Genomic DNA, 12,602 nt, shown 5'->3' with positions numbered 1-12,602 from the left:
TTAAATGTGAAGAGGATGGAGGGAGTTTTGTCAGAGGACAACTTTCTGGAGTTGGTTCTTTCCTCTATCAACCATGTGGGTCCTGGGGATTGAAATCAAGTTGTCAGTCTTGGTGACAGGTACCTCTACCTAATGAACCATCTCACTGGCTCTCCAGTTCTGGATTTGAATCCACTTCTACTGCTTCCTAGCTGTATAGTTTGGAGCAAGTCATTCCTCTGAGTTTCTGTGTGTTTGTCTATCAACCCCCTCATGTTAGCATCACACATGGTAGCCACTCACTAATTGCCAGCTCTCTTTAGCTTCCAGAATGCCCAAGGGCTAGGGATGTAGCTCAGTTGGTAGAGTGCTGGCCTACCATAGGAGCCCTGAGTTTGATCATCAGCTTCATATAAATTGGGATATTGGCACACACAGGCCTGTAATCCCAACACTCTGGAGAAGAAAGCAGGAAAGGTTTAAGAATTCAAGGTCAGGGGCTGGAGAGATGGCTCAGTGGTTAAGAACACTGGTTGTTCTTGCAGAAGACTGGGGTTCGAATCCCAGCACCCACATGGCAGCTAGCAACTGTCTGTAACTCCAGTTCCAGGGGATCCAACAGCCTCTTCTGTCTTCCATGGGCATTGCATGACATGGGTGCACTTACCTGCATGCAAGCAATGAACGCATACACATAAAGCACCACACACACACGGAGTCAGACATTAACTAAATTCCTAAAAAGTGCAGAATGAGTGATTTGGTGAAAGGGCTCTGAAAAACTTTAGGCATAGAAAATGGGTGCCCAAGCTGGGTTTGGTGGCATATGTCTTTAATCCCAACACTGGGGAGGCAGAGGCAAGGCAGATCTCTATAAGTTCCAGGCCAGCCCTATCTATATATCAAGTTCCAGGCCAGCGGGGCTATGGAGTGAGAATCTGTCTCAAAAAATAAAATAAAATAAAAGGGGTTGGAGAGATTGCTCCGTGATTAAGAGCACTGGCTGCTTTTGCAGAGGACTTGGGTTTGGCTCCCAGTACCCAAATGGCAGCTAACAACTCTCCATAACTACAGTTCAGAGGACCTGATAACATCTTCTGGCCTCTGTGGGCATTATACAACATGAGTGCACTTACATACATGTAGCCAAAACACTCATACACATAAGATAAAAATAAATAAATAAATAAAACCAAAAATGGGGACCCCAAATTAGAAGTCAGACCAGCATAGACTCTTGAGATGATGATGATGGTGAATAGCAGGAAATGTTTTTTAAAACATCATCTGTACAGGTGTTTTGATTGGTATATTGCATTAGCCTCAGTTAATCCTCCCAGCATCCTGTGGGCTATTTTACAGATAGGAAAGAAGCTGTAAATGTGTCCAATGACACACTCTCAGGACTGGTGACACCAAAGTTCATGCTCTTAACCAAACTTTCTCTAGTTGCTTTGGTGTCTCTAGTCTAATTTTATTTTGTTTACATTTATTTATTATTATTTGTGTGTCTGTATAGGAGCAGCACACGTGTGGAGGTCAGTGGACATCCCGCAGGAGTCAGTGCTCTCCTTCCATCATGTGGGTCCTGGAAATAGATTTGAGTTTGTCGGGCCCAGCAACAGATGCCCTCACCGGCTGAGCAATCTCCAGGGCCCTCCAGTCTGATTTTTAGATATGAGGCTCTAGGAGGGGAAATTATTTACCAAACTTGGTGGTGTGGTGTGTGCAGTACCCAACTATACAAAAGCATTAGAATTTGAACTTTCATTCAGGGCAGCATCTGGTCGAGCAATCAGTGTAGAAACTCAGATTTAAATATTTATTAAGTGCCTGCATAATTTCAATTAAGAGTCCCAAGGAAGTACCCAATGGAAGAGGCTACATAGTTCTCCCAAGATCAATTTAGCACAGTAGTGGCACTGTCAGGGTCACAGTCAGGTCTTCTTCTTCACCCCGCCCCCCCCCGCCCTCCGCACCCCCGCACCCCCCCGCACCCCCGTCCGCTGACTACTTAGAGCGGTGCATTCTGGGATTTGCAGTATCCAGCTAAAAGTCTCACCACCTTAGACCAATAGCATTCGAGCACAGTCGACTAGACCCGCCTTTATTGCCCTCTAATTGGTCAGCGGTCCTCCAGGCATTAGCCAATGAAAAGTGCGCAGGTCCTGGTTGCCTGGGGAACCGCGAGACAACAAGATGGCGGTGTCGCGGGACAGCTCGCTGCCCCTGCGGTGAGTCCCGGCTCCAGGCCTTTCTACCCCGGAAGGCTTCCTGCAGGGTGGGGCCTGCGCCCCGATTCTGAGGGCCCGCGACCTGGGTGTTCTCGGCTCCCCCGGACGGGGACTACGCTGACCTGCCCGCGTGTGGAGACGGAACAGGCGGCGGGCTCCGAAGCGGGGTTGGGGCGCCCTAGGAGGCACGTGGGAGCCAGGACTGGCGAAGGATCAGTCATCACAGTAGTGAGTTCTGTCCCAGAGCTGTAGCGACGCGTTTGCACCCTCTCAGAGGGCAGCGGCCGTGCCTTAGAGCCTTCGCCTGGCATGGTGGCCCACGTTTGATTCTTGGCACTTGAGAGATTGAGGCAGGAGAAAGTACGAAGCCGGTCAGGGCTACATGTGAGTTGCAGGTCAGTCAGGGTAATTTAGTGAGACCGTGTCTCAAAAAAAAAAAAAAAAAAAGGCCTGTAATCCTTGATATTCAGAAGGCCGAAGTCGGAGGATCACAAATTCAGTCTTCTTGGATAACTTAGGAAGACTTTATTTATTTTCCTTAAAGATTTCTTTATTTTTATTTTATGTGTCTGTGTGAGTGCTTGCATATGTGTATGTACACCATGTGCATGCCTGAGGAGGCCAGAAGAGGGCATAGGATCCCTTGGAACTGGAATTACAGGCAGTTGTGAGCTACCATGTGGGTTCTGGGAATTGAACCTGGGTCCTCTGCAAGAGCATAGGTGTTCTTAACCACTGAACCATTTCTCCAGCCCAAGACCTTAATTCATAAAAAGAAAAGGACTGTGGATATAGCTCAGCTGTATAGCACTTGCCTAGCATGTGCAAAACCCTAATTCAATCTCCAAGTTCTGCAAAAATTAATTAATTAGCTAACTACTTGATTAAAAATAAGTTTAGGGGCTGGAGAGATGGCTCAACAGTTAAGAGCACTGGCTGCTCTTGCAGAGGACCTGGGTTCGGGTCCCAGCATTTACCGGTGGCTGATAACCGCCAGTTCCAGGGGCTCCGATGCCCTCTGCTGACCTCTGTGGGCATTGCATGTATAGGTGCACTCACATGCAGGCAAAACATAAAAAAAATACACAAAAAAAATAAGTTTAAAAAGAGCTGAGGATATTGCTCAGTGGTACACTAGCATTTTCAAGCCCTAGATTCAATTCCCAGTACCACCACCACAACAAAAAATAATCTTTAGCCTAACAGAGATGAGGCAGCCCTGCCCAGGAAACCTCAGAGTGAAAGGCTTACCTATGACTCTATTCTCAGGGTCCCCAGCTTGAGGGAAAGAACACAGCCGGATTGGACCAGAGTAAAACTAAAAGCAAGGACACAAATAAGTGCAGAGAGCATACCCCGAGGACAGCTAATAGTGGGCATGGAAAGGAGGAGCCCCTCTGAGAGACTGCAGAGTTTAACCTGAAGGGCTTGGTACCTCCAAGAAAAGACAGAATAATTATAGTTCGATGATGAGGTCCCATTAATATGGAGGAAGGTGGAGGAGCCGATTTTGCAGAATGGTTGGGTGTCCATTTTTCCATGGTGGTTTTATTGATAACATAATTCAAATATTTATTTATTTTGGTGTTTTTGAGACAGGGTCTCCCTGTAGCCCCAGCTGGCCTAACTCTCACTGTGTAGACCACACTGGCCTTGACCTATCAGAGAGCCACCTGCCTCTGCCTCCCGAGTGCCAGGATTAAAGACATGCACCGCTATGCCCGGCTATAATTCATATATTATATATATATCACTTCTTCTCAGTATAAATTCCCTTCACAATATAAATTCCAATCATTTTTAGTCTATGTTCCATTTACATGAAATGTCCAAAATGGGCAAACCTGTAGAAATATAAAACAGATTTGTGACCACCTAGGGTTGGCTGGGGAAGTGGGATGGGAACTTGAAGTATGCATGGACTACTAAAGGCTTTAAGGTCTTTTATTTTCATTTATTTTTTGAGATGGGATCTCCCTGTAGCCCCATCTGGCCTGTGGCCTGGAACTCAAAATGTAGACCAGGATGGCTTCAAACTCAGAGATCTGCCTACCTCTGCCTCCTGAGAGCTGGGACTAAAGGTGTATGTCACCATGCCCAGCGTTTGTTTGTTTGTTTGTTTGTTTAAATACTTTATATCTAGGTCTTGCCATGAAACCCTGGCTGGCTTGGTACTTGAACCCCAGAGTGGCCTTGAACTCAACCTTCCCAATGCTGGAATTACAGGTATGCACCACCACACCCTGCTTTACAGGGTCTTTTGGTGGCTCAGGCCTGTAAACTTTGTGAGTTTGAGGCCTGCCTGGGCTATATAATGAGTTCCAGACCAGCCAGGGCTACATAGTGAGATCCTGTCTCAAAGCAAGAACAATAACAAACAACAACAACAAAAAAAAAAAACAAAAAACAAAAACCAACCAAACAAACAAAACCAAAGGGGCTAGGAAGATAGCTTAGCTGGTAAAGTGCTTGCCTTGCAAGCATGAGGACCCGAGTTTAATCACTAGAACCTACTTAAAAATACAGGTGTAGGGGCTGGAGAGATGGCTGGGGCTGGAGAGATGGTTCAGTGGTTAAGAACACTGAATGTTCTTGCAGAAGACCCAAGTTCGAATCCCAGCACCCACATGGCAGCTAACAACTGTTCCAGGGGATCCGACAGCCTCTTCTGTCCTCCAGGGGCATTGCATGACACCAGTGCAGTTACCTACATGCAGGCAATACATGCATACACATAAAAATATAAAAATAATAAATAAAATATTTTTTAAAAATACAGTGTAGGGTCTGGAGTGATGGCTCAGTAGTTACGAGCACTGGCTGCTCTTGCAGAGGACCCAAGTTCCAGCATCCCATGTGGCAGCTAACAATCATCTGTAACTCCAGTTCTAGGGGGTCTGATGCCCTCTTCTGTCCTCCGCAGGCACTGCACGACTCCAGGGCACTTACATACATGCAGGCAATACACTCATACACATAAAATAAAAATAAATTAATAAATAATTTTTGGGCGGTCTTTTTGAGACAGGGTCTCCCTGTTCCCCCAGCTGGCCTGGAACTTGCTATTGAGACCTGGCTGGCCTCAAACTCACAGAGATCTGCCTTCCTCCACCTCCCTAGTGCTGGGACTAAAGGCATGTGCCACCACTCCTGGCAAATAAATAATTTTTTAAAAATACAGTTGTAGGGCTGGAGAGATGGCTCAGCGATTAAGAACACTGACTGTTCTTGCAGAAGACCCAGGTTCTAATCCCAGCACCCACATGGCAGCTAACAACTGTCCGTAACTCCAGTTCCAGGGGATCCGACAGCCTCTTTGGTCCTCCTCCAACATTGCATGACACAGGTGTACTTACCTACATACATGTAAAATAAAAAAAAAAATACAGGTGTAAAAACTGGGCATGGTGGCCTTAAATCCCAACAGAGGCAGGTGGATCTCTGTGAGAACCAGGCCAGCCTGGTCTACATAGGGAGTTACAGGCCACCTGGGGCTATAGGGAGGTACTGTCAAAACAAACAAACGGCCAGGCGTGGTGGCGCACGCCTTTAACCCCAGCACTTGGGAGGCAGGGGCAGGCAGATCTCTGAGTTCAAGGCCAGCCAGGTCTACATGGTGAGTTCCAGACCAGCTAGGGTTTCAGAGAGACCCTGTCTCAGAAGGACCAAACAAACAAACAAATGAAAAAACCAAAAATATAGATGTGAGGGTTTGTGACATGGCTCAGTGGATAAAGGTGCTTGCTGCCAAGCCTAATCAGCCACCTGAGTTTGATCCCTAGGACTTACATGATAGAAAGAGAGAACCTACTCTCACAGGTATTGTCTGACCTCCACATACACACTAGGGTGTATGTATACCTCCTTCCCCACAAACAAATTAATAATAAGCCAGGCATGGTAGAGCATGCCCTTAATCCCAGCACTGGGATGGCAGAGGCAGGCAGATCTCTGTGAGTTCAAGGCCAGCTGGTCTACATAGTGAGTTCCAGGACAGCTGGGGCTACAGGAAAACCCTGTTTCAAAAAGACAAAAATAAAAATTAATAATAATAATAAATCCAGGTATAATTTGTAATCCAGTGTTGGGAGGTGGAGACTGGGGCTCACTGGCCAGTCAGCCTAACTTGCTTGGCAAGTTCCAGGCCAGTGAGAAAGAGACCCTGTCTCAAAAAAAAAAAAAAAAAAAAGGAGAGCAGTGTGCATAGGGAACAATATTCCAGGATGTCCTCAGTGCACACACACACATACACATACGCAAACTGGTAGCAGTTGCATAACTATAAATATATTTAAAACTTTAAAGTTGGGTGTGATGGCATGTTTCTGTAATCCCAGCTCTGGGGAGACTGAGGCAGAAGGATCACAAGTTAGAGGTCAGTCTGGATTCTATAACAAGACCATGTCTCAACAACCAAACAAAAACAAAACATCCCCCTTAGTTTTGTGCTTAAAATGAAGTGTATGAAGTATATCTCAGTAAAGCTACTTAAAAAAAAAAAGGAGACTGTGTTACATGATTCCATTTATGAAACTTTATTGAAGAAAATTCCAGAGATAAAGAGTGGTGTTTGCCAGGGGTCAGGGCTGGGGAGGAGTGTGGCTGCTGAGGCAGCAAGAGGAAGGCCTGTGGGAATGGGATAGGCCGCCATCTTGATTGCTGTGGTGATTAAACCCTATCTGTCCATGTGATCAGATCACCTAGGCCTGCACATACAAACTGTACGCAAACAGTCGTTACTGATCCTGTGTTGTACTGTGGTTCTATAAAATGTTCTATACAATTGAGGAAACTGGGTGAAGGAATCCTGGGGCCTCCCTGTACTATTTTCCTAATTTCCTTTGCATCTGTGATGATTTTTAAATAAAAGGTTAAATTTCAGCCTAAAAACAAATGGAAGGCGGGGTTAGCTTGGTTAATGGAAGAGAGTGGGTCAGAGGAGACCATTCCAGGAGGGGCCAGCGCTGGGGAGCCATGTGTACATTCGAGGTATTTCCAACAGCTCAGTCATCCTGAGTACAGCGAGGGTTGGGTAGGGATGAGGTCAGGAGACAGACTGGCGCCAGATTGCCCATGGGAAGGAATTTTGAGGTTTTTATTTTTTTCTTTAAAGTTTTTTTCCCCCATTTATTTATTTTTATTTTATGTGTATGTGTCTTTTGCCTGCATGTATGTGAATATACCATGTGTATGCAATACCTGCAGAGGCCGGGGTGTTGGATCCCCTGGAACTGGAGTTATGGATGATTGTTAACTGGCATGTGGGTGCTGGAAACTGAACCCAGGCCTTCTGTAAGAGCAGCCAATGCTCTTAACCACTGCCCATCTCTCTAGCCCTCTTTTCTTTTCTTTCTATTTATTTATTTTAGTTTTTAATTATTATTGTTGCTATTATTATTGGTCTTTTTGAGACAGGGTGTCATTGTAGCCCCAGCTGGCCTTGGAACTCACTATGTAGACCAAGCTGGCCTTGAACTCACAGAGATCTGCCTGCCTCTGCTAGGATTAAAGATGTCTGCCACCACACCTGGTTTTGAGATTTTTTTTCATGTGGGAGAGAAAGAGCCTTGGAGAGGTTTGTTCAGGGTGGACATCCAGTGTTATTTGTGGACAGTGATGAAGGAGCCACAGGAGCTGTGACATGAGGTAGCCCAGACCCACAAGGTGAGGCAGGGCAGGGGTAGGACAGGGAAGCTGGATGGTGGGATGAGGAAACTAGGCTGGATCCTTTTCCTCCTAAGGAAAGTCAGGGCATGAGTCCCAGACTCTAGAACAAAATGGGGGGAGGTGTGGAGGGAAGCTGCCTCCAGGCAGCATAGGTCCATTGCTGGACAGTTCCAAAGAGGAACTGCCTTGGATTTGGCCCAAAAAGACTCATTTCAGACCCTCCCTAGTGGAGATTCTAGTTTTTGGCTCCAGGACTGCTAACCACTTGATGTACTTTAGACACAGACTATAGAATACTGACATTTAGTTTGTGCCCTGGTGTATGTTCCTCAGGGGAAGGAGGGAAAGTGTCATTTCCAAGTGCCTAGTCCTGTGTGCCAATAACAGAGCCCATACAGCCAGGGCACAGCCTCCAAGTGCTGCCTTTGAGCCTGTGCTGGGCAGGGTGCTTTGTGACTGAGCCCCTGGGTAACCTGCTGGCCCATGCTGTTACCCTGCACATTTTCTGTGGGTGGAACCGAGGTGCTACTTAGGCTGTAGGCAGCACTTGTGCGGAGTCCAGGCTCTTGACCTCCACAGGAGCACATAGCTGTGTCTTCAATGAGTCCTGCCCATGGGTTGCCCACAGTATCTCTGAGTTGTTGGGGGTGGCACCTGGGTTCTGGCAGGAGGGAAGGAGATACCTGGGCTTTATGCCAACCAGCTCAGTGATGGATCAATACAAGCCCAAACCTCCATGATAATCTTGTGCCCAAACTCTGGTGAATTTCTGCACCCCACCAGGCAAGGGTCCCCACATTCAGAACAGAGAACTGGCTACCCAGAGGAGGCAACAGTTGTCAGAAATCTTTGCCTGGTACTGGAGGAGTGAAGGCTGCTGCTCTCTGGACAGCACTCCCTTTAGGAAAAGTAGACAGGAAGAGGAGGCTGCAGTCCCCTTCCCTAGCCTGAAGCCCTGGGTTCTCTCCATCCCCTAAGCCTGTGACTTCCCTCTGTCCCCAAGGGCTGTGACTTCTCTCTTTCCTCTTAGGAGTTCCTGACAGCATCCTAACTAGAACTATGAGCTCACCTCTGGCTTCCCTTAGCAAGACCAGAAAAGTGCCCCTGCAGTCGGAGCCTGTGAATTCTGGGTAAGGAGCCACTGGCCTCATGGGGTCCTTGTGCCCCTGCCTCTGTCTCCTCAACCCTCCCCACACCACAGAGTGACTCCTGGTGTCTTGGAGAATACAGGGAGGAGTTATTGGCTTTACCTGTACACTTGCCTTTTCATTATGCCTTTTCCTGGGACTCTGGTTTGTGCTGACCACAGACTGGATGGTGCCTTCCAGTAAGGCATAGACCTGTGAGAGTGGCTACCCAGCACCTGTCATTTACCATTCACTCATTAACTCTTAAACTCGATGTTCTGCCAGCCCTGGGCCTGTCCTGTGTGGGACTCATTGTAAAAGGAATGTCTTAACCGCATAGCCATTTCCTCTGTGCATAGCCTTTTCTACTCCTGGTTTCCTTGTTGTTCTTCTAAACACACTTGGAGTCATGTCAAGGCCAAGTAATCTAGAGAGGTTAAGCTGTACTTCAGAGAGAAAAGTGAGGGCCAGGCCCATGGGCTTTGGAATCTTGTGGTCTTCCCACCAGGACTGCCCTGCCATGTCCATCTTCCTCCGCTGGGAATAGTTGAACATTCCACAGTGTGTTTCTTGGCTCACCCTGGCTAGGGATAGGTTGGGGTGGAAGTCTTTGGGAGACAGAGGCCTAACCTCCATCTTTTAGTCTTGGCTGGGGTCTAGAACCTTCCCTTGGTGGCAGTCCAAGGTGCTTAATTTGTCTTTGTTCCTTCTTCCCACCTGGGTTCCCAGGAGTCGAGGAATAAAAATCTACAGAGACGGTAAGTATATGCTCGGCCCACATGACCCTTCTCCTCCCACCAGCCTCTACCTTCTTACAACTAGACAGCTAGGGAGAGAGCACATTGGGGCCTTGTCATCTGGCCTGCTCTGTGTGCTCTTCAGTTTCCGACACCTTGCCCAGAGGCCTGGGCTGCCCTCCTGCCCTGGTCTCAACAGAGATGCCCTTATTAGCATAAGAACTCCTTTACCCGTGGGTACCTCAAAACCATGGGAGAGCCAGAGGTGTGGACCTTCTGACCTTCATGGCCACCTCCAGCCCCTTGCAACCTTCCATCCCTGGAGCCCTGGCCATCACTATCCTGACTGTGTGCCCTTGGGGGGGCATACTATAAGCTGTTTCATCTTGTTTAGGGCCTAGGACCAGAGTTCCCTCTGGCCCCTGGCCCCCAGAGCAGTGACCTGCATGTCCCTGTCTGTAGAAGATGAGGTGGACATGCTGAATGAAGGAAATGGCTCAGAAGAAAAGATCGCTGTCCCTTCCTGCTATGGTGGCATCGGTGCCCCTGTGGGTAGGCAAGGTGAGAGCAGAGGCCCGAAGGGCTGTGGGTCCCCCTTGCTCCTGGCAGCAGGAGAAGCCCAAGCATTGGGCTGGGGCCCTGCAAGTCACGGCTCCTACTTTCATCTGTTGGGTTGAGACACTCCTCCCATTTCTGGCTAGCGGTGCCCAACTGCCTGTGCCCCAAAACCCATCCAGGACAGGGCTTAGCTTAAAGCCACAGACCAGGAGGTCTGGTCAAGTCCCAAGCCAGGATGTAGCCAGAACCTCTGGAGTCCCCAACAAGTGTGTTGTCAACGGTTCCAGAAAGGGCGAAGGGCCTGAAGGGAGAGCTCAGCCTCTGGCCATCTGCTTCCTCATCCACAGGATCCAAAAAGGCCCAGAGTCCCCTAAGAGACCGAGTCACCTGATTTAATGCCTGCAAAGGGTTGTGGCTATACTGAGCTCATAGATGTGCCTACAATGGGACAGAGACAGAAAGGGGAGGGGAAAGCAGGGATGAACTACTCGGTGGGATCAGCCTGAGCTGGGAGAGTAGAGAAAGCTGGAGATGAAGCTAGAACTTTCCACCAGCTGTGACATCTTGAGCAACTTCGACAGTACCCCTCCTTCATGTCCTCTGTTAAATGGTAGGGGAGCACCCAGGCCAGCACTTAATGAGGACCTGGTTTCTCGGTGGGGGTTCCCAGCCATCACACAGAGTGCTTAGGGTGGCGTCCACTGTTCTGAAGAGCAGCAGGAAGGCAGGACCTGGGGATCTTGGACCAAACTCCTTGCCTCCATTTGACAGTTAAGGGGTCAAGACAGATGAAGAGACAGGACTTGCCTAACTCAAGACCCACACTGACTTAGTCAAAAGGCAAAGTCTTCTGTACTCAGGTGGGCTTTCATGGCAGCACAGCACTGCCTCCTTCCCTTACAGGAACTGTCCACTCTCTCCCCTTCTCCCCGTTTATTCCTCACTCCACATCCAGCAGGTGTCTGTCCTTACCAGGTCTCAAATGAGACCTGCAACTCCTGGTTCATTTCTCTGCTCAAGCAGTAGTCCCACCTGGCCCCAGTCCTTCCTTTTCAGAACACCGAGGCTCTGGGCCACCTGCTGCTTGCTGGGTCTTTCCCCAGCTCCTCCTCCTCCCTCCTTCCTTGTGGACATTCCACCTGCCTGGAATGTTCCTCTCCACATACTGCCCCAGGGAGGGTACCCACACTCTGCATGCTGACAGCTCCCAAAGTTTACATATGGCTTGAGACTTTGACTACTAGTCCCAGGGAGCCTTCCCTTAGTGGGCATGAGCATTGGATGTACTATCCTTCAGGTCAAAGCCCTGAGGAGGAAGCTGCAGGGCTTGCAGTTCAGTTATTTGAATACATCATCAAGACAGAGTTTAGGTCTCTCGTCTTTCCCCTGAGCCAACCTGGGTGTCCTGCGTGGTCTGTGGCAGTGAGTGTGGCTCCTGCTTCCCATGTTGTTAGGACAGTGCCTAGGGGATGAAGAGAGTTTGTTTCTTCTCAGCTCTTTTTCTTTCCCCAAACTTTCTTTGAGGGGCTGGGATTGGTCTCATGTAGCCCGTGTTGGTCCCAGACTTACTATGTAGCCATAGATAACCTTGAACTCCTACTCTACCCATGTTGGTATAATAAGTGTACACCACCACACCCAGCTCCAAACCTTTTTATTTTTAAAATATTCCAGTGTACAGAAAAGCTGAAATAGTACAGGGAAGACTCATGTCTCCACCTCAATAACCATTTACGTTTCACCACATTTGCCGCACCCCCCCATGTATGCAACATATCTTGGATGAATAATTTAGAAGTAAATTCTGAGATCATGACATTCATCTCATTACATCAATGTCTGCATCCCCTAAGAGTACGAGAGCACACGAGTACAGTGTTCTTACTGCACCTGCCAGCAGGAACAGGTCAGCAACCCTTCTAACATCTAGCTCTTCAGTATGCCAATCCTCTAGTGGTTCAAAACATCTCTAGAACGATTTCCCCTGATCTGGGACCTAACCAAGAACTTGTGGTGCTCTGTGCTCCATTCCAGTGGTTGTACCTCTCTAGATCAGTCTTCTACCCGTTTTAAAACAGTGACATCAGTTGGGTGTGGTGGTGCATGTCTTTCTTCCCAGCACTCATGAGGCAGAGGCAAGTGGATAGATCTCTGAGTTCAAGGCCAGCCAGGGTTGCATAGTGAGACCCTGTTTCAAAACAAAACAAAACAACAAAACAAGACAGCAATAATAACAACAACAAAACCATTGACATAGACTGTTTTTTTTTTTTTTTTTTTTTTTTTTTTTGGAAAGGGGC

At 48.0% G+C, this 12,602-nt stretch overlaps 1 protein-coding gene across 5 annotated transcripts in view; it reads left to right on the top strand.

Annotated features, from left to right (window-relative positions):
* Nucleotides 1-2,163: 2,163 nt before the first annotated feature.
* Ubxn11 (UBX domain protein 11) overlaps nucleotides 2,164-12,602 on the top strand; it is a 27,115-nt gene continuing 16,676 nt past the window's right edge. For 2 of the 5 annotated variants that reach the window (XR_003850114.1, XM_008836814.3), the window contains exons 1-4: nucleotides 2,164-2,213; nucleotides 8,911-9,010; nucleotides 9,737-9,765; nucleotides 10,207-10,305. Coding sequence is in view for 2 of the 5 variants with exons in the window: in XM_008836814.3 (XP_008835036.1) it covers nucleotides 8,940-9,010; nucleotides 9,737-9,765; nucleotides 10,207-10,305 (199 nt within the window). In the remaining 3 variants the exon portion in view is untranslated. Of the gene's footprint in view, nucleotides 2,214-2,238; nucleotides 2,442-8,910; nucleotides 9,011-9,736; nucleotides 9,766-10,206; nucleotides 10,306-12,602 lie in introns of those variants that run through there. The other 3 variants (XM_029565231.1, XM_029565232.1, XM_029565233.1) reach the window with 3 other exon arrangements.

Source organism: Nannospalax galili, unplaced genomic scaffold (genome assembly GCF_000622305.1).
Source record: "Nannospalax galili isolate Female #2095 unplaced genomic scaffold, S.galili_v1.0 scaffold1258, whole genome shotgun sequence".
Classification (NCBI taxonomy): domain Eukaryota; kingdom Metazoa; phylum Chordata; class Mammalia; order Rodentia; family Spalacidae; genus Nannospalax; species Nannospalax galili.
Note: the sequence above shows the minus strand (reverse complement) of the source record. Positions and strands in the feature narration are given on the sequence as shown.